Source organism: Hemicordylus capensis, chromosome 6 (assembly GCF_027244095.1).
Source record: "Hemicordylus capensis ecotype Gifberg chromosome 6, rHemCap1.1.pri, whole genome shotgun sequence".
Taxonomy (NCBI): domain Eukaryota; kingdom Metazoa; phylum Chordata; class Lepidosauria; order Squamata; family Cordylidae; genus Hemicordylus; species Hemicordylus capensis.
In genome coordinates this window covers 126843997-126868885 of record NC_069662.1, presented here as the reverse complement: position 1 = coordinate 126868885, position 24889 = coordinate 126843997, and the positions used below count along the sequence as shown (strand labels likewise).

The 24889-nt window shown below is 43.8% G+C and overlaps 1 protein-coding gene across 1 annotated transcript; it reads right to left on the bottom strand.

Annotated features, from left to right (window-relative positions):
* Positions 1-9668: 9668 nt before the first annotated feature.
* On the bottom strand, positions 9669-15572 carry NDUFA4 (NDUFA4 mitochondrial complex associated). The gene is made up of 4 exons (XM_053262753.1): positions 15319-15572; positions 13532-13620; positions 12801-12861; positions 9669-9906 (listed from the first exon to the last, which is right to left on the bottom strand). Exons 1-4 carry the CDS (start codon positions 15358-15360, stop codon positions 9850-9852), a joined length of 249 nt encoding a protein of 82 aa, XP_053118728.1. The 5' UTR covers positions 15361-15572; the 3' UTR covers positions 9669-9849.
* Between the last annotated feature and the right edge of the window lie 9317 nt (positions 15573-24889).

Sequence of the window (24889 nt, the reverse complement as noted above, 5' to 3'; positions counted from 1 at the left end):
TGTGGGGCCAGCTGTCCAGTTCTGTGTACATCACCATCTTTGGGTCAGTAGTACTTACAAAAGTTATACATAACAGATGCTCTTGATAACTCAGAAAAGTAGTACTTGCAGCAACAACAACAAAAAGCTGAGAAGCTCTGGTAAGGGCTTACTTTCCCAAATATATGCTACTTTCAGGATTACTAGGAAGTAAGCCCCATAGAGCAGGGATCCTCAGCGTTGGGCCTCCAGATGTTATTGGACTTCAACTCCCATAATCCCCAACCAAAGGCCACTGGGGCTTGGGATTATGGGAGTTGAAGTCCACTAACATCTGGAGGCCCAACGTTGAGGATCCCTGCATAGAGGACTGGTTCACACAAACATGGCCCAAACATGTGAAGAGGGGCAGGTATGCCCTGAGAGCATGCCCGCTGTGATCTCACTGAAGGACATCCTAATATACTTGTTGTGGCGTCCTTCAGTCGCATGAGAGGTGCAATCATCTGAATTACTCCTCTACATGCTCCACAAACCTCTGTTTAACCAGGGTTTTGGAACGCATTTGAATGAACAGCCCTCACACATGATTGGAGGATGCCAGCACAGGCACACTCTTGAGGCGTCCCTGCCCTTCTTTGCATGTTTGGGCCATGTTCATATGAACCACCCTAAAAGACCTCTGAGTAAACTTGCATAGGATTTGCTGTAAATTATTTCTGTTTAAATTACATGTTTATCCTTATAACAGCCTGGTTTAAGCTGAGAGACAGCAACTGGTCCAAGATCACCTAGTGAGTTTCATGGCTGAACAGCGGTCTGAATCCAGGTCTTAAGAGTTCTAGTCCAGCACTCTAACCACTCCCCCACACGGACAATGAAGCTATTCTCACGACCAGAGGGAATTGGGCTAAGGGAGCCTAGCCCAATTTTCTCTGGTTGTCTGCTGCCATGGGAGCTGCACGGCTTCCGGCAGCAAACATCAAAAACTACCCCTCCACTTAAATGAGGTCAGCGGAGCGAGTGCTCCTCTAACCCCATTTTGTTGTTCGTGTGCTGCTGCACTGTGGCTCCGCACCGTGGCAACACACAAGGAGACCCCTGCCAGGAGGCTGAAACAAGCTTCCCTGGAACTTCCAGGGGCCAGCTGGCCCCCGATCCCCACTGCCCCTGCTGGCTCCATGATGCAGCCAGCAGTCATATGGGCGGCCGATCCGGCCAGCCAGGGACAGCTCCCTGCACTACCCTGGACGGCACTTTACACCAATTGTGTGAAGCGCCTCTTTGAGTGGCTGACATCCTGATTTAGAAAATGCTTGCAGAAGGATGTTGTTGGAGATGCAGCTCCCGATGGCCTCGACTCTTAGCACTAGCAACCCTATTGACCACTAGGGCATTAGGAGTAGAGATGGCTAGTGAGGACATTCCCCCTCTGGCCATATTTTCTCTACTCTGATTCCCCTTTGTTAGACTCATAGTCTCAAGTTTCATTCTCTCACCTGAGAGAGAGACTTCTGGCCCCTTCCTCTATGTAGCTAGCAATGAGGCATGATAGGGCTTATCTATCCCTTGCTTTAAGTAAGAACCACTATGGGTGTGCATGGAACCGGCTGGACCGATTCAGTTTGAGTCTGAACCAGTTCAGTCTGGCACCCCCTTGAACCCTCCCCGCCCCGGTTTGGTTTGGTTGGGGGTGCATGAATTTATTTTATTTTATTTTATTTTAGAACTTACCCCTCTGGGGGACTTGCTCTAGGTGGTGGTGGTGGTCCGCGGGGGTTCCCCTCCCCCCGGCCAGCCTCCTTGCCTCCCAAACCGGCCCGTTCAGGCCTTTCCCCCTGGCACCACAGCCATTTTGGAGGCCACCATGCCTGCACAATCGGCCTCTGCACAATCAGCTGCCACGCCACCTAGAGCAAGTCCCCCGGAGGGAGCAAGTTCTAAAAAAAAATCTGAATGGCCGGTGAGGAAGGGTTTCTGTCTGGGGTCGGACTCAACAGGGGTGGTTCAGTTCGACCCCAGACAGTCAAACTGAACCGGTTTGATGTCGAATACATTTGACATCGAGCCTGTTTGCACATCACTAAGAACCAGCCAAGGTTGATCTGCTCCATTTCCATAGTTTGCACTCCATATGAAAAACAGGCCTCTAGATTTGTCTCTGAATTGCAGTCTTAATTTAAAAGTCTTTAAAGCCTACCATGGTTATCTGTAAATGGTAGTGTACTATTTTGCGGAGAAAATTCAAACTAATGAACCTTGAAATATTAGGGGAGGTAGCAGAATGGTAAAACTACTGCCAGTACTTAGCAATTCTTCCTATAGAATTACATTACAATTTGACTTTGTAATGTGTACTTACTAAGGCCTTCTAAGAAAAAGCAGCTATGCTTCAGACTGTTACACTGATATTTCTTTCTGCACTTTTGAGCACATGATGAGTGTTCAATGCCTAATTTTTTTTGTGTTGGGATCTGAGACAGATGTAGCTATCAAACAGTCAGGTGCCTTGATGGTATTGTTCAGGCCTTGACTTTCAGAAATTCTTTGGTTCTCACTCAGCCTCACCTAGAGCAATCACAGCAGCACATTCATGTTCCCTTTGGGGTGAAAGGATTATTCAGTGAGCCAAAAATACAAAGAGAAGAAATAAAAAGTGTGCACAGAGTCTAATGAAGGCATATACGAGACCATCCGTATCCAATTCTCACATTTGTTCATGATATGTTAACGTCTCCATGCTGTATTTATACCTATCATTTTCACAGGATATGTATTTCATTTCATCTGAATGTGTTTCCCTTTAGTGAGACCTGAAAGCTATTTCTCAGAAGATTTTTTTTAACCTACATGTGGCATATTATTTATTTATTATTCAGAATACTTTTCTACCACATTTCAACAAAAGAAAATCTCAGTGAGACAAGTTGTTCTGGTAAGAACTAATCTGCCTACTTTTCTTTCACTATAATCTTAATTGATAATTACCATCCTCAAAAGTTAGCCCACTTCAGCTTTAAACATTCACATGTCTACCATCTTGAACTGGGGTGGATAATATCATCAACTGTGACATCAAGTTGTTCCTGTGTGTCATTCACTACAACTGTACCAAATTTGGTTCAAATCGGTTAGGCAGTCCACAAGTTAGCCCACTTGTGCCTCAACCATTTACACATCCACCATCTTGAATCAGGGTGGATGACATCAGTGCAAACTATGCCTTGTGCCACCCTTATGTGTCCCTACACCTCTAGCAAATTTGATTCAAACTAGCCGACCCCACACAGAGCATCTGTGCGCTCTTTGGGGCCAGCGGTTACCTCTCCCCTCCCCCCAGTCTCCACTTCCAGGCCCAGCTGCCTCTCCTCCCCACCTCCACTTCTGCCCCCCCTTTCTCCCCCCCCCGGGCCTTGCCTCTGCGGCTGGGCTGAGCCCGCCACTGCCTCTGGCCTCTGTGGCCAGGCCTGCCACTGCCACGGCGACCAATCCTCCTGGGTGCGCCTCAGCCAATCAGGCGCCTCCACCACCCAGCCAATCAGCTGGGTGCAGGGACGCATATTCCAAGGCACACCAGGAGAATTAATATACAGTGGTCCCTCTACTTACAAAATTAATCCGTTCCGAATGCACATTTGTAAGTCGAAAAGTTCGTAAGTCGAAAAGCGGTTTCCCATAGGAATGCATTGGGAATGGATTAATGCGTTCCGGAGCCTAGAAAAAAGACCCAGACCCCCAGTAAGGCTTGCAAACTGCACAGGAACATTTCTTTTCAAGAATAAACAGGCAGTAAACAGGCAGGCAAGTCAAGGAAACCGCATGTAAAGTTCGTACGTCGAGGAAACCCCATCTAAAAATTTGTAAGTCGAAAAAACCGCATCTAAAACCGGATCTAAAACTGCCGTTTGTAACTCGAAAAATACTTACGTCGAGTAGTTCGTAAGTCGAGGGACCACTGTAATAGATAGGATAGGCAGTTCACAACTATTCTGCTTGATCCATTTAACATTTTTTAATGTTTCTTTTTAGATTGTGAGCCCTTTGGGGACAGGGTTCCATCTTATTTGTTTGTTAATTCTTTGTGTAAACTGCCATGAGCCATTTTTGGAAGGGCGGTATAAAAATCAAATGAATGAATGAATGAATGAAATTTTCAAGCCGGGGGTAAGTATATATCAAAAGGCACTTGTAACTAGTTCAAAGTAGTTACAAACAATAGTTTGAATTATTATTACTATAATGTCAGTAACAAGTAGTTAATACTACCCCTGTATTGATTCATCTGGGAGCACATAATGATGTAGCATTGTTGAACTTCAGGACATTTGGACCTAATCATTGGTACCTGCAACCACAGTGAGAACTTTTTGGAAAGCCAAATGCAGGAAGAAGCTTCTCAGAGTTATACCCACTGCCTTGGAGAAGGCATTTTGGCCTCCTACCCACAGGGCTGTAACTTTTAAACCTGCCCCATAGAAACATAAATGATACTTGGAATTCTGTGCATCTTTTCCTATTCACAACTGCATCTTTGAAATAGTCTGGATTTCAAAACTCTGCATTGGTTGTAAATATTTTAAAGATGAAATCAAATGGCAAGACATGTTGGCTCATTTATAGTTTTGCTTGTGACAAAATATTTTTTTGCTTAAATCATCATCAATTTTACTTGTTTTTCTTCTCTCCCCCCCACACCCAGCCCCCCATAATTGGAATGACCAGGTTTGACGCAGATGAAGCACCCATTTTTCTATTTATGCTGATCATACTTCAGGAAATGTTTACATTATCAATCATGCAGCTGAATGTCCTCATTTAGGTTTGTTGTAGCAGAAGAAATATGCTGCATTTTGGAAAACCGTATCATCCAGTGGATTCTGCATTAATTTGAAGTAGCAGTGGGCAAAACCTGGTCTTTCCAAACCCCTTTCCAAGATTCTCAAGGCAGGGAATGTGGGGGCAGGGTGGGGGAAGGATTTTTCTGCAGGGAGAGACCCAGCCTGGGGAAGCTCCTTCACAGCTTTCTCATCTGCCAGTTTCACTTTTCCTTCATTTCCCATTTTACAAGCTGTGGAGGGCAGACAAAGGCAAAATGGCAGCCAAGAACATGAGCAAAAGTCAATGTTCTCCCTAAGTTTCTAGCTGTCTGTAATTAAGGCCTTTCAGCTTACTCAGATCCTATCCCCTTGTCTACAGGAACTCAGGAAATGTCCATTTGTTTATTCATTCTAGTCAATGGGTCGGTGGCTCACATATTACACAATGCGGCACACACTCAAGAGAAATGCGGGCTCACTGCCTCAGCAGCACTCACCACTCCATTGCTGCTCCTAGTGAAGGTAGAAGAGGCTCCATGCCAGTGAATGAACATCAGAGCACCTGTGCCCAACTCTCACTGGGAATAGCGGGCATTGGACACAGCTGATCTGAGACACAGCACCATTGGCACAGAGCCTCTCCCACCGGAGTGGTGAGTGCCACCAAACCAGCTCTTGGGTGTGTGGCTTACTTCCTGGTGTGTGAGCCAGTAAGAATCAAATCTACGCTTACCAGCATTCATGTCTGCAGCCACAGCTTAGAAGCAGCCTTCAACTTTAGACTCAACCGCTATTTTATTCACCTCTAACCACACCTGAAAATAGAAGTGTCACAAGATCACAAGAGTGTCCCTGTTTTTATCTGTAAGATTTTGCAGGATACGGAACAACGATGCGAGCACTACTTTGTAAAGAAATGTAAATTAGCAAGGTTTATGCAAAAGGCAATACAAGGACTTGACTGGATTTCAAAATAGACACTAGAGGGTGGGGGGAGAGTGTGGTGGGATTTTGTGTGTTTTGTTTTAAAGGAAGGGATGAACAACCAATGGCCTACTACATTGTGGGGAAAGTAATGGCTTCCCTTTTTCAAATTATCCTTCAAGTAATATCCATTAGTTCTCATTGTCTCAGAGGAAGTGTCTCTGTCTCAGTCAGTTGAATTCAAAGTAATGGTTAGAATACTGAGAGGATAAACGGGGTTGACTTCTCTGCCCATTTGAAATTATTCATACCTTGTTGAAGAATGCTGGCTGCTTTTAGAACCCCTCACCTTTGACTTCTGAGAAATATGACAGTTCAATCCAGCTCCAATAGGGTGATTACTCAGTTTTATAGGTCATTATATCGCCATTCTTCCAAGTCGCCTTTTAAGACAAGACAGAGTTAGGAAACATATCTGTGATATCACTTCTGAGATTATATTCGACAAAGGAACCTATGCAAATTTAAAGTGATTTCATTCAATACTAGGGACAGATTAATTCGTTTTAACTTCCTATCATCTGACTTCATGATAGAATTTTATGCCCACTCTTTTGTGCAATTCTATAAATACACGACACATTATAGCATACCATTTGTTACATTGTTTCAGATGCGATCGCTCAGAAACGATGTATTGGCTCGATCCTAAATCAACAGAATTAAATATTCCCCTTATCACTTTCTTATTTTAAGATTAGTGAAACAGGAGGTAAAGAATTGTCCTTTTAACTAACTCCCAATAGGTACTTTTTGCTGGAAGAATAACACAGATAGATTGCCTCTGCAGCTTGTTAGCAAATCCTAAAGGCCAGCCATTCTAAAGAGATAATTCTGTGTAAACGTATGTGTGGCTCATAGCAAAAGTTCTCTAAGCAGTTCAGGTTTTTATTTTTAATCATTGATTTTTATTTTTATTTTTTAAATACAGTGATAAAAATCCAAAAATAAGCATGGCAAAGACTAAAATAGGAAACCTCCCGTTTAAAGCTAACTTGGTTAAAAGCTTTGCAGAATAAGGTCTTTTGTAAATGCCAAAAAGGAGTAGGTCAAGGGAGCTCTACAGTGAGAATGCCACATTCAAGAAAGCTCTGTATCTTGAGGTCGGCTGCCAAATGCCATACTCCAACAGCAATAAAGGTTCTCCAGCATGCCCAGTAGTGTATACATTACTATCGGGAACACTGGGAATTGTTATTTTAGCAATAGCAATAGCACTTACATTTATATACCGCTCTATAGCTGGAAGCTCTCTAAGCGGTTTACAATGATTTAGCATATTGCCCCCCAACATTCTGGGTACTCATTTTACCGACCTTGGAAGGATGGAAGGCTGAGTCAACCTTGAGCCCCTGGTCAGGATTGAACATGTAACCTTCTGGTTACAGGGCGGCAGTTTTATCACTGCACCACCAGGGGCTCTTTCAATTTTATCACTGCGCCACCAGGGGCTCTTTTAATTTTCAATTGTCCCAGCTCAACAAAGGGCTGATTTGGATGATACCATTCCTCCCCATGTGATTAGGAAGGGGATGTGCTGAGACTGCACACTGAGAATTCTACGGAGGATCTAGCATGTTTTTTACTAGCATGTTTTTTATTGCATGGAGGGACTGTTCAGCTGAATAATTCTAAGATAAGCATTTGGAGCGCTTGTAGAGGGGTCATTTGGATGAACAGACTCCCCTCCCCCGCCCCCACACACAATAAAGAGATGAGCCAAGAGCCAATTAGATAGTATATTGAGACTGCCTGCAAACATGAATTTCCCATGCAGGCAAGATTTCCAGGACTTTTGTTCACAGTGTATTACCAAGCTGTAATTCTGCCTTTTACAAGTTACATTTGCAGTTTCTACCACCAAAACACAGGAGAGTTGCCTGCAAGAGCCTGGGCCCATTGTCAGTAACTTCCAGATCAGAAGCTAGGCTGGGAAATGAAGATCTTACTATAAGGAGTGCTCTCTGTCTACTTTATTCCTCAGGGAAGGGTCTGTAGCAGTCTTATTATGCAAGCTATTGCTCCCAGTGACGATAGGAGAAAATCAAAACAATACAAGGAACTGTGAGCTTCCAGATTCGTTGACACCAAATGTATTATGGATCAAGTGGTTTACCTTCTTTACATTGGTGCTTACTCTACCCTTTCATCAAGTACCTTAGAGAAGTTAAAACATATTTCCCATAGTATCTCTGTCCCCCATTCCTGCTATAGTTTGTTCTGTTAGCCAGTTTAGTCTCATTTTTGTCCCAGGTTACATTAGCAGAAGTTTGAATTACTGGCCTCAACTTGGAGGCTGCCAAGTCTCTGGAACAAAACTTCAAAAAAGCCAAATCCTAGGACCCTAACACAGGTATCTCTCTCTATAGATAATTCTCCTGGGTGTGCCTTGGAATGTGCGTCCCAGCTCCCAGCTGATTGGCTGGGTGGCGGAGGCACCTGATTGGCTGAGGCGCACCCATGATTGGTCACCTGCGGGCCCGGCCGCACAGGCCGGGCGCCCATTGGAGGCTGGGGCAGGAGGGAAATGAGCAGCGGGACTTCCCTGTTCGCCGCCCAGGCAGCAGCGGGGCCCTTTTTGGCCGGCCGCCACCCGGTAAGGAGGGCCTGTGGTGGCAGTGAGGTCCGGCCGAAAAAGGCCACCCACCACTGTAAAATGCTCAGTGTGGGGGGAGGGCAGGAGGGAGGGGGCAGGAGAGGGGAAGGGGATGAGAGAGAGAGTTGGGTGGGAGGGGGCGGGAGGACAAGAGAGAGTGGGGCAGGAGGGAGGGAGGGGGCAACAGCCGACCTCAAAGAGTGCACAGATGCTCTGTGCGGGCCAGCTAGTTATGTATATTTTACAGCATATCTCAACAGCAAAAGAGGATATTAGACACAATTTATTTTTACTAGGGAAGGGCCATAAGCCAATGGTGAAATATACACATTGCATGCAGAAGGGGGCCTAGGTTCAATTCTTGGCATATTTAAGCAGGGGTTGGAAAGAGCCTTATGTGAAAACCTGAAGAGACACTGCTAGTCAGTACAGACTATACTGAACTAACTGGACCAGGGCCTGACTCAATGCAAGTTAGCTTAACAGGGTCAATATTTCTGACTCATAACCTCCAATGCACAGGACACAACCACCCCTATACAATGTATCCACACAGTGGTTTATGTATCAATTCTTGTAAGTCTTGAAGCTTAAACAACAGGGTTGACCTTTTTAGAAATAAAATAAAACTTGAGATGAACGATGATCTACATCAGGGTTTCTTAATCTTAGGCACCCAGATGTTGTTTGACTACAACTCCCATCATCCCCAGACATGGCATTTGTGGCTGAGGATGATGGGAATTGTAGTCCAAACACATCTGGGGGCCCAAGGTTAAGAAACCCTGATCTACAGCTTTCATAATGCTGGCCATTCTAGAGGAAAGGAGAATGGCTACAACAGCAGAGCACTAAAGACTGGCTACAGCTTTATTTTGCAGCACTTGACTTAACCTGGTAAGTTACATTTGGGTGTCATGCTGTTCTTGCCACATGGGAACAGATGGTTACGCTGTGCAAACACAACTGTTTAAATTGCCATTTGTCAATCTGTTTTCCTAGAGTACATTTTAGATGAACAATTTGTACAGACTGCGGATGGTTCTGCTACTTTTAATACAAGCTGCACTTGAACTATGGATACATTTTAGAGGGTTTCCAGCTATCTACATAAAACATTTCAAAAACACAACTGGGGACAAAAATAAAGGCTAGAAGTACTGTTATTTCATCTACTGAGAAATGTTATTTTTGCAATGGTTTGCATAAACCATTAGATGTATTTTGAGTGTGACGCAACTTTTCGTTTACATAGCCGCCTGTATCAGGAAGTTTGTGCTTCACACAGAAAACAGTATTAAGATTAGATCTTTATTAAGTTCCAACAAGCTCTTTTCCAAAACATGATTTAAGTGCGATGTGCAACTGAAGTTTGTATTTCCTGGATGATTAAATTATGATTTGTGCGGATGGCTTCTGGAAGACCTAAAGACCTTCATGTTGTGCAGCTTGTAGAGGGTGAAAGCTTTTTCTTCAGAAGTCTGGACCTTCCTTCTTCTTCTTGCTGTAGTCCACATTAACTGCAAAGAACTAGAAGAGAGAAAAGTTACTGAAATGAGAATCATGCTTTTTCAAAATGAAATATTCACTAGGTACAGAAAAATGGTGCAATGTGTGCTCTTATGTATTTTCTCGAGAAGTTAAACCCACCACTACAGAGCTATGATTTCATCATCATTTGCCTAGGGCAATCTCCCATTTCTTTCCATTTATTTTGAAGATGACATTCAGCATGTAATATCAAAGCTTGAAATGAACTTCAGTTGCTCTTGAGTTCCAAGTTAGGAGAGGAGAGCTGGTCTTAGGAGAGCTGGTCTTGTGGTAGCAAGCATGACTTGTCCCCGTAGCTAAGCAGGGTCTGCCCTGGTTGCATCTGAATGGGAGACTTGATGTGTGAGCACTGCAAGATATTCCCCTCAGGGGATGAACCCGCTCTGGGAAGAGCAGAAGGTTTCAAGTTCCCTCCCTGGCTTCTCCAAGATAGGGCTGAGAGAGATTCCTGCCTGCAACCTTGAAGAAGCCGCTGCCAGTCTGTGGAGACAATACTGAGCTAGACAGACCAATGGTCTGACTCAGTATATGGCAGCTTCTTATGTTCCTAAGTAGTTTTAAAGTTGTGGATCATGAAACACTGAAAGGGTGTTTTGCGAGAGCTCCAGAATGAAACATTTCCATGAGCTCTGATATAGTTAAGTTTTCTGAGATTGGCTTTTAAACCCAAGAATATCATACAATACATTCAAACAACTGGGGTGATATGCTTTTGTATGAACAAAGACTGTTCAATCAGATCTACACAACAAGGTTATGAGTGTTAACAACCCCATCCAAGCAGGGGGGGGAGGGGGAGAATCAGGGCAGTCCCCCTTGCCACCACCCCTCCCCCACCTAGAGTGCCCCTAGCCATGGCGAGGCAAAAGGGGAATTGAGGAGCTTCCTGCCTGGAGTATCTCCCTTTTCCTTCTGCAGAAGCTGTGCTTCCAGCCAGCCAGCCCCTGTAGCATGTTCTGCTTGGCTGATTGCAGTGGCACCTCCGACTGGGCCATGTTCCTCTCTGGGCAAACCAGAGGGGAGCACAGACCAGCCAGAGCTGCCACCATGCACAGCCAAGTAGAGCACGCCATGGGGCCCAATCTGGTTCAAAGTGCAGCTGCTACAGTGGGAGCCATGCTCCAAGGCTGGCAGTGGTGGGGATGGTCCAGGCAGGAATCTCTACACTGCTGTCACTTTGACTTTTAAAACTGAGGGTTTGTTGTTGTTGTTGGGGGGGGGGGGTAGAGAGGCCTGTTTAGGGGCCCTGCACCCACCTAGGGATAACCCTGAATGTTATGTTCCCAGGCACATTCATCTCTTTAACCATTCCATGTATTACAGGTTCCCAGAACTGCTGAAAGCTAAAAAGAACTGGCAAGAGTCAACATAGCAATTTATGAACAGTAATGCTAAATGATGCAACTACTGCAGTCTTCTGCTTGATTTCCTTGTGTCTTTGGGGCAAACTACATGGTATGTTAAACATGCTTAATTTTTTCTTAGCTAAACAGCAGCTGCATGAGAGGGAAAGAAGTCCAGACTGGGAATGCAGCAGCGGGAGGGAGAATGTAGTTCCAACTCAGATTCTCCCCTGCCCTCAGCAGCTGCTAACAGGACTGGGAGGAAGACTCCCTATTGCAACAATGAGGACCAAATTACAATTCATAGGAGAGAAAGAGACAGAGATCTGGATCAGGAATGCAGCAGGGCCAGAGGATTTCCCCTCCCCTGCTTGATCCCAATCTGAATCCCGCCTGCTATTCACTTCAGGAAAACTAAGGATATAAAAATGAAGCATGCTATTAGAATAATGTGTTCTTTGACAATTTGCCACATGTGCAGGAGACAGAAGATTCCATGCAATATAGATCTCTATAGCTCTGCAAAACACAGGCCAGTTTGAAAGCAAAAGTCGATTTCCTTTTTCTAAGCAGAGGCACAGAGAAAAGCCTTTTCCAAGAGTGCAGTTAGGAAACACAAGAGAATCTGCTCTCCAGATTGCAGAACCTTTTTTATCCATCCTAAAGTACTTTCACATGGAATTATTAAGACAAGCTAGAGTAAAAAAAACCCAAGAACTACCACTCAATTGAAGAAATTTTAGTTAAGGTAGGAGTTCTAATCAAAAAGTAAAATCTGCGCAAGTTAACATCTTCCATAGCACGCTTCCTAAATTATGCAAGTCTGAATTGCAGCAGATATCGTCTTAGAAGAGGCATTCCCTCTTCTCTCATATAGCAAGAATACCTCTAAAATGTGCTTGCCACCTGCAGTTAGAATACTTTTCTTAAAAAGATTCAACAACAGATTGCCCAATTAATCTATGAAAAAGGTGTCCCATGACTGATCAACAAAAAAGCTGTAGCCCCAAGGATGAATGCTAACCCTACCACAGTGAATGTTAGTCTCAACAGTCTATAGCTCTTTGATTGCTTTTTTTGTGAGATCTAAAATGCATTATAAACCATGTGGTGTTATTTAAGTCCCTAGTACTACATATTTGTTTTCACAAGCGTCTGTGGTCTTCTAGAAACACAGCTGGTTAACATCTTTTATACAAAACCAAATATGGGAGGGAAAAAGGCACACTGCTTCCCTTGGCAGTCAAGCCAGAAATGCCTTAAATAGTATGATGTTTTGCAAGGCTAGTTGGCACAGGCTACATGACAAAAGAAGATTCAGTGTATCTGGGAATTATTGCCTTGGAGAAGAAAAAGTGAGACACGAAGACATTTTCCCATGTTTACTCAGTCACCAAGAAGCTCTAGAAGAATTAATAGAGAGGAAGCAGTCCCCCAGGACCATTCTTTATTTTGATTACCAGCCCACAATTGTCAAAGGCCTATATGGTAGTCTAACTTCATAAGCTTTGTAGGTATTTTGCACTATACCTTGTACTGGTCATTGGGTGCCAGCTTGTTCCAAGGCTCTGGGTTATTCGTTTTGTCCCAGCTATGCAGAGAAATGCAACAAAATAGGTATATAGTAATCACTACATCTTCAGAGAGTGAAATTAACATACAGCATAATCAATATAGTTACATATGCTCCCTCAAGCTTCTCACCAACTATGCTCAACAACTATGCTCAACAACACATCATTAGCTTGTAATGCATAAGTAAATATGGTTTATACTCTGGATTAGGCAGGACAGTTCATCATAAGGACAACCTTGTTTTTAAATGTCTGCAAAGCCAGTACTGCATTATTTTGCAAGTCCCAGTGCTTTTCACTGCCATTCTATAAAGACAGTGGTAGTTTCAGAGGTGGTGGTGCTCAGTGAAACATGATAGAACTCAATCCTGCACTCTCTCCATAATTAGCAAACTGGTTCCAAGCTCCGTTAAACTCTGTGCTTTTCACACTAGGTTAATCTACTGTAAACAATGTTTTTAAATGAATGTATATATTGCCCAAAATTTATGTCTGGGCAGTTTACACTCTCTTCTGAAAGAGACTTAAGATCCTTTCAGTTATGTTGTTGTTTACTATGAACGATGATAACCAAGACCCTGCCGCTCTTAGTTTCAAATGCATAAAGACACCAAATAGATGTATCAGCTCACCTTTTATTCAAGGGGTACTACTAAAGTGGCAATACACGTCAGCAGTGGCACTTACCAGACATCAGGATTGCGAAGAGCAAGACGCATGATATACAAAGCTGCACCAGTTCCTCCAGTTCCAATAAACAAGAAGAGAGGAATCAACTATGAAAAACAGAATATGTATACATTAAACAACAGCCCTTAAGCTATGGTGGTCTCATCCTTGTGTATTTAAATGATACATTAATAGCTCAGATACACAATTGGTTTCCCTAGAGTGGGCAAGTTATTTCAGTAGATAAAGGCCTGGGGGTATGAAAGAGAAGTGGGGATGGGCATGCAGAACACAAAGATTGTAAGAAGATTGTTAACTGATAGCCTATTAACTGAAGGTCAGCTAACAGCACAGTAATACCTTATGGCTAGAACAACCTGATGGGAAACAAAATAGTTAAAGCACAAGATGAACAAGGGAACAATGTGCAGTAGGGAGAGTGAATCTTCCACCTTCCCCTGGATATAGGAGAGTCCCACATCTCTAGTAGGAAACTTAACAAAAAGAGAATTGAAGGAAAGGAACTCAGATGCTGAATCTTCCTTCTGATCTACATTCTTATGTGAGAATCCACTATTCTCATCAGAAGCCCTTCAACCTTGGCAATGCCAAATCTTGAAGATGCCATCAGCTAACTACATGCTATTCTAAAAAAGAGGCACACCCAGAGGTCAGCAAGTCACCAAAAAGAAAATGGCCTTATCTCAACCACATTCTTAAAATAAAGTTTCAGATGGGAATAGCGACCCTGAGGATTCTGTAAGAGGTGGTGTTGAATTCTCCCAGTGCTCTCAACAAACCACAATTCCTAGAGTTCTTTTGTGACAACAAACAAGTCACGGCAGTAAAACTAGCTTGCATTTGTAGTACAGAACACTCTAGGAGAAGTCTCACAACAAGTTATGACCATGGGACTCCAGGAGCATAAAGAGCGCAGCAAATGAAAGCCAACTCTTTCTTCCACAAAGTTCAGTTAAAGAGATAAATTAAAGGCAATGCAGAAGGACCCAAGATAATCCTTGGGAGGATACTGTGACAACATCTTCCTACAGCAGTGGTGTGTGTGTATGTGAGAGAGAGAGAAAGAAAAGGCCAAATGCCCAAACCAAGTGGAACTTCAGACATAGCAACCACCCACGGGGCGGGGGGGAGAAGAGTACATGCAGCATTCTCTGCTACAAGGATGAGAGCCAGTGCTTTCCGAATGTGCTTCCAGTTTAAGGAATAGCTTTCTGCTTTTTAATCAGTCACCCCTTATTGGCTTTTTTGCTCTATTTACAGCTCGCCTCTGCATCGACATGCACCGTTCGTTGGAACTACCGTAGTAGCCAAAGATAACGCCTCGTGCGTGTGATGAAGTGACCTCTAATCCTCGACAGGCTCCTTGTTCTGCAAAGCACCACGACCGCGCCTCGCAGGGAGCCCAGCCACGCCCCTGCAACGAAGGACTCGCCACCTGGCTTATCCGAAGGGCGATTTTACAGGCTAGATCTGGGAGTCTTTCATTGCGATGCCACAAGGCTCCCCGCTGCGTTAGGAGGCGATGGCAGGGAGCCCGCGCTGCGGAAGGGGGACTGCGATGACGCCTCGGCCTGCCCCCCAGCAGAGAAGCGGAAGGCAAACTAGACCACACCGGGGCTACAACTCCGCATGTCGCGGTCTCCCCCGCTTCAAACGGGGACTGGGGGTAGAAGGGAGTTTATGGCTGGTCTTTTCTACCTGCGGAGAAAATGGGCGGAGGGGAATAGCGGAGGACGAGAGCGACCGTGGCGGGCCCCACTATCCCCCCGCCCCCGAACACTCACGCTTGGGTGCCGTTTAGCCTGTTGCATCATAAGACGGAACATGGCGGCGGAGTGAGCGGACAAACAGGGCACACGCCAAAGAAACAACCTCCGCTTCTTCTCCGGCTGCTCGCCTAGTACGACGCCACTTGACGGAGTCCAATGTCACTCGGGGACCCCTCTAATCCTTGCGAGGCCCAGTTAGGGCTGTCTTTGCGAGCGCCTTTATCTATGCGTAGCTTGTAAAAAAGCGCTTTCTATACACGTTATTATTTTATTTTATTAAACATGAAATAAAATAACCGGACGGGATGGCTCCTCGTTGGGCGTTAGTGCGAAATAATTCCGCTCCCGCCGCGCCATGCCAACAGGCAGTCGGTAGGACAACTGTAAAGGAAGGCGGTGACGTCAGACGTAGAAGAGCGCCCGGACGGAGAGTTTGAAAGAAGACACACAGATACAAAGGGGGCGTAGTATTTATGCTAGCCACACCCTCTGCATTGCGATTGGCTCCAGTTTGTCTCAGTGGAGATGGTGGTACCTTGCTTGCACTGTACAATGCGAGGTATGGACGATTGCTGAAGATAGATTTTGTGTGATACGTGCATTGCTGTCAGTGTTTGATAGAGGCAGATAGGCGCATTCCCAAGTTGGATTCACAACTGGTTGGAAGACTGTACTCAAAAGAGAGCTTATCAGTGGCTCGCTGCAGGGCTATGTCTTCCTTCAACATTTTGTATCAGTTACTTAGAGTAGAAGGGATCTTAATAATCAGATCTGCAGTTGAAAGCAAACTGGGAAGCATAGCTACTGCTTCAGAAGGCAAAGTAACATTCAAAATGACCTTGACAGAATTAAAAATTAGGCAGAAACTAACAAGAAGTTCTGCTTTTATTCTTGCTCTTTTACTGTATATTGTGGATACTGTGTACATCACCTTTGAATGGCATGGAAGGTGATTAATACATTCTATAACTTTAAAAAAGAAATGCCAAATCAGCTCCTTTTCTCCCACCCACAATACACCCATATCCCTGCACTGTTTTGAGGCCTCCACTGGCCAGAGTTACACTGTGCGGACCTACGGGGGTAGCATTGCACTAGCATAGGGCACAGTTGTGTCAGTGTAGCAGATGACAGAGGTGTATCGTGAGTTCTCCTGGTGGAAGGGGGTTTAGACTAGATCCTATGCTACTCAAATTGGATTTTTAAAAAAGTATAGAATCAAATCACTTGAAGTAAATGTGTTAGTAAATGGACCACAACAGATTTCTCTCTTTAAAATGTAAGGGTTGTAATATGATTTTAATCTCCCGGTGGATCTTAATGCAGTTATAGAATAGTGTGGCTGAAACTATTCAATGTTCACACTGAGAAAAACACATTCAGGAATCTGGATAGTGAAATATGGGGTGGAAGAATGGGACTGAAGTAAATAAACACATGCATACATTATTATATATTGTTTTTCCCCCAGCAGAACTTTCTCAAGCTGTTTACATAGGAAAAAGTATAAGAAAATGGTTCTGTCCCTGTGGTGCTCGCAATCTAAAACATGTGCGCGCGCACACACACAAGATCAGAGAGATGCTCTGATGTGCTCAGTATGGACAGTTGCTCCCCCCTGCTAAATATAAGAAAGCTACCACTTTACAAGGTGCCTCTTCTCAATGAACCGGTGCAATATTTTAGTTGATCCTAATAAAGGCATTTTACTTTGGTAGATCAACATGCCTAGCTGTTGTTTTTGTGTGGTAAATTGCTGTTGCAGTTGTGTTTGTACAATAAATACTCATTTGTGCTCAGTTCATCTTTTCATATTTTTGTTGTTGTTGTTATTATTGTTGTTGTTGTTACATTTATATCCCGCTCTTCCTCCAAGGAGCCCAGAGCGGTGTACTACATACTTGAGTTTCTCCTCACAACAACCCTGTGAAGTAGGTTGGGCTGAGAGAGAAGTAACTGGCCCAGAGTCACCCAGTTATACATTACTGGGGGAGAGCAGATATCTCAGTGCTAAATGGATGATCCCATTTTCTGAATCAGGGTGGTCTTCCCCAATCCTATGAAGGGCTACTGTACTTTTAATAAAAAGCATCTTGTTTGCAGAGCCCCCTTCCCACCTCACAGGAACAGAAACAGACAATAGAGGGATTAAAAAAGGATGTTCAAGAGGCATTTAGGAGGCTATTGAAATGTAATCCCTGCAGCCATGCTCAGTAGAAAACAGATTGGATTTAACTTGTAAACAGGAATTTATTTATTTATTCAAATTATATACCACCCTTCCTAAAGTGGCACAGGGCCATTTACACTAATATTTTAATATTGGAAGGGACCTCTGCTGTATGGAGCTTACTCCTGCATAAACATTATGGAAGGACCTTGTCCATGGGGAAAGTCATTGCTCAAGTCAATAATATAACACTGCATTAAGTGCTGTGTCAGGAGCGGATCAACAAGAGAGCAAACATGTGCAATAAATAAGGGCCACCACTAGGCAGAGCTGTGCCCAAATTTCCAACAAATGACTCTCCATAGGAATCAATGGGAAACTCAAAAATATTAACTCCTGAATGGCTGGACAGAAAGCACTGGTATTTCACATGGTGTTCCTACATCATTGTAGGATTAAATGTGTGGACGTTCAAGAGGACCTTTCAATTTTTAATTTAAAAAAATGTTTTTAAAAACAATTTCATTAAAAATTATCTCACTGATCTTGTTGAACACTGACACATTTAATGCAGTCATCATGTGCTACCCCCATATGAATTTTGAGAATGTTCTGCCCAGCCTTTCTGGAGTTATAATGTGGGGTGCAACAATTGGGGTAGTACTACATATACACTAAGGCAAGGAGAAGTTTTTCCTGAAAATGAGGCTTGAATGATTGACAAAGTGGAGGATTACATTCCAAAATGTTTCGTAACTTTCTGCCATGAAACAATGCAGTTAGGACACTTCTAAACTGTTTTAGAGAGGGTTTTTTTTTTAAACCAACTCATTAAAAATCAATAAGTAAACCAATATCCTTTAAAGTCTACACTTGATGTTTCACATGTCCTGAAGGAAATCAACAATGTTGTTGTTCCTTAACTCACTCCAGACTTTTTGTTATGAGTTTGTTGCTTTCTTAAGCTTGTGGGAAACCATGAATTGCTTTATGTTTTTCAAGCCAAACCATTTCCTGCATAGACACATAAAGATTGTCCCCCATCTAGTTCTCTGCACAAGTCTGTTCCCATTCAAGACAAAGGAGTATTTTTACTTACCTTGGGAAAGTATCTCTTTTTCTCTTGAGAGAACAGATAGATAGCAGTGCCTTTTAAGTTAGAAAATTAACTTTCAGTGTGCAAAACAGTTATCAAAATGGTCCGGTCAATGTTTAACCATGATTAATGTCTTCTGTGATTGGTTTGAAAAGGCCAGTGGGCCAGAAAAGAAACCAAATTGCTTTGGCAAGAAAGGACTTGCCTCTTAAGAACTTACCTCCATGTTGGCCACTTGTGATCTTTTACACTTCCTGAAACAATGCAACTATGTGTAACATCAGATTTTTTGGTATGAGTTTGTTGCTTTCATAAACTTAACTGAAAACTGTGCATTTCAAGCCATAATGTTTCCTGCACTGGCGGAGCGAGACCTCTGGTGGCCTGTGTGTGGCCGCTGGCGTGGGCCCGCTGACCCCACCCCCACATTTGACATCAGACGCTGGAGCTAGCCTCGCCCCTGCGTCTGACATCAGACGTGGGGCATGGTCTAGCTGAACAGAGCCTTGAAGCTCCATTTGGGACCAGTCCGGGAGAGCTGTAGTTTAACTCCTAAAGCTTCTTCGGCAGTAGCTCCTTCAGTAGTCAAATTAAGGCTGGCACTGCTTTCTCAGCGCAGCCCAGGTGCAGCTCTCCCCTGCAAAAGGCAAGGAAGAGCTGCTCCTGGGCTGCGCTGCTTTAACTCCTGAAGGGGCCGCGTGGCCCCCACTCAGGAGCTAAACTAGCACCCCTATGTCTGATGTCAGACACAGGGGGCATGACGGGGCTGTGAGACGCGGCCCCTGATTTGGCAGCAGCCCGGGTTCTTTGAACCTGTTGGTCCGATGGTGGCTCCGCCCCTGGTTTCCTGCTGATTAAGCACATTGTGATGGTGTTATTCTCTAGGAAAGAAACCAAATGGCTGCTTTCTTTAGTAATAAAGCACTTGCCTCTGTGTTAGTGATATCTTAAGTTTTTCATTTCCTTTTTTCTGAAAGAGTGTAACAAATTATGTTCCTTACCCTGCATCATTCCTTACCTTTGGTCACAATTTTGCTATAAGTTTATTTTTTTAACTTAGTGGAATCTATAATTATTATTTTTTTAACTTTTCCAGATGATTCCCCAAACCAAGGTTGTCTTGTTGTCCATTTGTCTGTAGTTTCCTATTCAAGATGGTCTATTTCCAGGGTGAAGATTCTTCTCCATGCAATATATATTTCCTCCTCTAGAACTCTCTAGAACTAAGCCTTGGCAAAGGTTATTTAGAGCCACAGCGGGGGGGGGGGAGTGAATGATTTGGCTTTTAGAGATGCTGAAATACTTCCTTCATCTGTGGTTGAGTTTCATCGCTTGGTTTCAAACTGCCTCCAGCCATTACAAATTCCTGTTCTAGAGCAGAAAGATGTTTCTTACCTGGCAGCCGCCTTACTAAGGTAAAGTGTGCTGTCAAGTTGATTTCAACTCCTGGCGCCCACAGAGCCCTGTGATTTTCTTTAGAAGAATACAGGAGGAGTTTACCATTGCCTCCTCCTGCAAAGTATGAGATGATGCCTTTCAGCATCTTCCTATACCACTGCTGCCTGATAGAGTACCAGCAGGGATTCAAACTGGCAACCTTCTGCTTGTCAGTCAAGCATTTCCTTGCTGCACCATTTAAGGTGGCCGGCAGCCTTACTACGCATGTGTATATTTAAAAGGAGCACAATTGCTTTGCCATGGTTACGCCATCTATTCTTGGGATAGGAGGAGAACCAAGCTACTTCTTCCTCTGCATCATCCACACAACTGCACCTGACCTGAGCATTAGCCATCACCAAGGAGACACTGAGCACATCATAACAGAGAAACCACAGGTGATGTCATAACTGCCACCTGCAGAGGTGGGGCCAAAGTGTCATCCTTCAACACTGGGGAGAGATGTAGCTGGTGGGCACCTGTCTACATGACAAATATATATGTTTGACTAACTTGCTAACTTGGCAAAGAGGCACCTTTTAATGTGGTGATTCTTTTTATTTAGCAGGGGGAGAGTAACTGGCCCTATCCACCCCCAGCACAGTACCTCCAGTGACAGTTGCTGCTGTCTATCGTATGTTTCTTTTTAGATTGTGAACCCTTTGGGGACAGGGATCCATCATATTTATTTGTTTGTTATTTCTCTGTGTAAACCGCCCTGAGCCATTTTTGGAAGGGCGGTATAGAAATCGAATGAATGAATATGTGTTTTATACCAGCCCTAACCTGGGAATTCTGGAGAGAGTGCTGAAAATTTTCAGAGTTATTGATATTTGTGTGTTTCACATTGATTCCTATGGGGAAATTATCTGATTGGGCCAAAGTTGCACACAGGCCCCTTCAGAGCTTATTATGCCATTGCTGTGGAACCATCACTATTTTTATTCGACTTCCAGCTAAACTGCCAGACCCGCCACCCCTGCCCCTCATGCCTCGGCTCTAATGTGGAAGCAGCCTTGGCAGTACACAATGTTTCCCCCTTCCCCACATTTTGCAGGAACAGAAGCTGACAATGAGGAGCAAGTAAGAAAGACATTTCAATGGGCAATTAACAGTAGTCACCTCCCTCTCACGCCTGCATAACAGAAGTAATAAGTGAGTCTCTGCTGTTCTATCTTATGCAGGTCTTGGACTGTAATAAAGATGGTTGGTTGATTGATTGTAATAAGTGAGTTGAAGTTGCAAATAGGAAGCTGCTCGTTAAAGGTATATCACCCCTAATAATTTATAATAGGGCCAGTTCAGACAATACTTTCAGTTTATCTATGTGTATAGAAATGGTCATCAAAATGAAAAAAAAAACCAAACATAAATTCACCACCCAGGATTTAAATACTAGCTATAATGTAGGATTTGAAGTGCGTTAGTTACTATCATGTGACTGACGTTTGGATAGTTAAGTGGTGTTTATTTCCCCCTAATCATTGAGTTCACATTATAAAAACAGAGTCCAGGATATGATCATTCACTCTACATCGGTTTGTTTGTCTGGATTTGTTTTCCAAGTCCTGCTAACTTGGCAAAGAGGCACCTTTTTAACATGGTGATTCTCTTTATTTAGTGGGGGTGGGGGGTAGTAACTGGCCCTATCCACCACCAGCATAGTACCTCCAGTGACTGTTGCTGATCTTATGTTTCTTTTTCGATTGTGAGCCCTTTGGGGACAGGGAGCCATCTTATTTATTTATTATTTCTCTGTATAAACCTCCCTGAGCCATTTTTGGAAGAGCAGTATAAAAACTGGATGAATGAATGAATGAATGAATAAATAAATAAAGTCAGTATTTAAAAACCACTGATATACTAATTGTGCATTTAAAAGTATAATCTACTACTACTACTATTATTTATATACCGCTTTTCAACAAAAGTTTGCAAAGCGGTTTACATAGAAAAATTAATAAATAATAGACAAGAAGATCAAAAAGGTTCTTCTTGTCCCAAAAGGTTCACAATCTGAAAAAGAGAAGGTAGACACCAGCAACAGCCACTGGAGGGATGCTGTGCTGGGGCTGGATAGGGCCCAGAGGCGTAACTATAGGGGGGGCAGGGGGGGCACGTGCCCTGGGCGCCATCTTTTCTGGTCACATGGGGGGCGCCGCCATGACCAAAAAATTTTTTAAAAAAATTTTAAATTTTTTTTGTTAATACAAATGTTTCCTGCTCAGTGCAGCAGCGCTGCAGCAGTCAAGGGAGCGCATCGACGCCCCCTCCCCCACGAGCGGTCCCTTCCGCGCTGCCCGCGCCCCCCCCCCCATTGCTTTGCTGGTGCCTGGTGGCCAGTCAGTGGCCTGGCTTGGTGGTGGCGGTGGGCGCTTGTGAGGAAAAACCTATGTATAATGTAGTATGTTGGGGGGCGGGGGCGCGTGGGGGGGCGCCATTTCAGTGCTTGCCCCAGGCGTCGTTTTCCCTAGTTACGCCTCTGATAGGGCCAGTTGCTCTCCCCCTGCTAAATAGAAGAGAATCAATACACTGAAAGGTGCCTCTTTGCTCAGTTAGCAGGGGTCCTGTATCATCTGAACTGGTCTATTATGTGCTGCCCATCTACACTAGACACATGTGAATTGTCTCCCTCTAGTTCAGCATTCTGTTTCCAACAGTGTCCAGCCAAATACCTCTGAGAAGTTTGCAAGATTCCCTGATGTTTGTTTCCGGCACCTGGTATTCACAAATATGTGCCTTGGAGCATGGAGGTTCAATTTGTTCTCATACTCATAGCTTATTGGGAGGGCTACTGTAGATGAAATAGATAAAAAGAGCTTTGGGTGGCTGGAACTGAGAGAAGAGGTGATGGGAGTGGCATGGACTGGTAGATGGAAATTGTAGTACCTTCACCTTTAGAAGCCACCCCTGGAAAAGAAGCAAGGGAAAGAGTTATGTCTTCATAGTCTGTAAATATCTGGGCACATAGAAAATCCCAGTTACTCTGGGGAAACTTATAGGTCTGGCACAGCACACTTTGTAATTTCAGGTAGTTACACTGCAAAATCTAAGAACTGTGGTCGGTTGCATGCAACCCAACATATGTGCCCCAGCCTAGTACCCTCTGTGATGTTGTACGGAGTCTCTTGAGTCACGCTTCTTAAAAGTCTTGGTTAAATTGTTGGTTTTGGATTAAAACTCCCATCATCCCCAGCCTTCTGCCATTGTGGCAGGGAAGGTTGGGAGTTGTAGCACAAAATCAACAAGTTACCCAAGCCTGCTTCTTAGACTGCACACCAGGGGCATAGCAAGTTTGGAGTGGGCCCAGAGACAAGATTTTAAAATGCGCCCCCCCCGAATATATATATATATATATATATATATACACACACACACACACACATACACATATCTCCCCTATGTGCCACAATAGAACATCATCCTAAATTATTTTTTAAAAGGTTTTGTAAATTGTGGATGATGCAAGTCATTGAATGGTACTAGAGAAAGACATGCTGTTCTGGTAGCTCCAGGTCTTAACACTCACATCAATTTCGGAGGATGAATACAGAAGGAAGCCTGGGCGGGTGCGTGGCTGGGGGAGTCAGTCATGTGACTTGCCTTGTGGGGGGGGCAAGGCAGTGGGCCCCCAGACAACTGTCTCTCCTTGCCCTATTATAGTTACGCCCCTGCTGCACACGCTTCACTAGAACTCCTACAATATTGCCCCAAGCAATTATTTGCGTTATTGGCCCTGCAATCTTCAGACTGGCACAAAATTTCCAATCACACAGAGCAACTGCATAATCAGGCCTACTGCTGTGGTCATTGACTACTTTGCTTAGTGCTTCCCTTATAGCAACCCTCCTGAGCACATTTTAAGCTAAGCACACAGACAGTCCATTGCATGTTTGCAGAAAGGATGAGACTCTTGTGTGAATAACAGTGCCTCTGATGCGAAGCGAAGGAGTGAAGGAGTTCCACTAAAATTAAAAGAATTTACATATGAATAAATGTGTGTTTTAGGAACGCAGCTTCAGTGTGCCAAAATTATTCAGCAATACAGCTAGATGTAATAATGTGTGCAAAACCAGGTGGTCGGTTCATATGATCTGATAGCTTTATGGTTTCGCTGATAAAGGCCTTGTGTTAGGGTGGTTTTGGGGGAGAAATTGAAAGGAATTGCCAGGGTTACAATCTTCATTTTGGATTGCAGCTTAAGGAACCTTCTCTGTTTTGTGTGCTTTGCCAATTACTGTGGGGAAATATTCCTTTTTCTTAGCATAATATCTTTGTTCTTAAGACATTTCCATTTAAATGTGGAAGACTGCATTAGTACGTTTTTGAGGAATGGATAATGAGATGTTTTGATGTGAGCACTGAGGCCTGTCTGCCTTCTTTGAAGCATATATACAATATGCCTGCAAAACTCGCATTGTATGATTGTGTGTAATATATAGCTGTGATAAGACTTCAGAGATAGACATTCTTATCTTCCTTTACTTGATCAGAGGAGCCTAGATTGAGGTGAAAATTATGTGATAAGGGAAATACAGCATATTTTGATTCTGCATTTTCCTGCATGGAGCAAAGACATCAAAAAGTGCCTTTGAGCATGGGCTCATCACACAAGCTAGCTCACTTTAAAAAAAAAAGATTAATAAAATATTTAGGTGTCACTGTGTGAAAGAATAGACTTCGGTTTTGCAGCAAAATAAAGAAGAGAGAAAACAGATTGTTTACTTGTTCGAAGTCTTTTCAGCCTTGAAGTTGACAGCAAGAGACCTCCTGTCTTTCACAAAAGTTATCTGAACAACTCACCAGCCTGTATGTTGCTCTACTGATGCTGTCTCTGCCCATCTGTTTTGCCACTCTGGGACCTGCCCCTTAAGAAACAACTC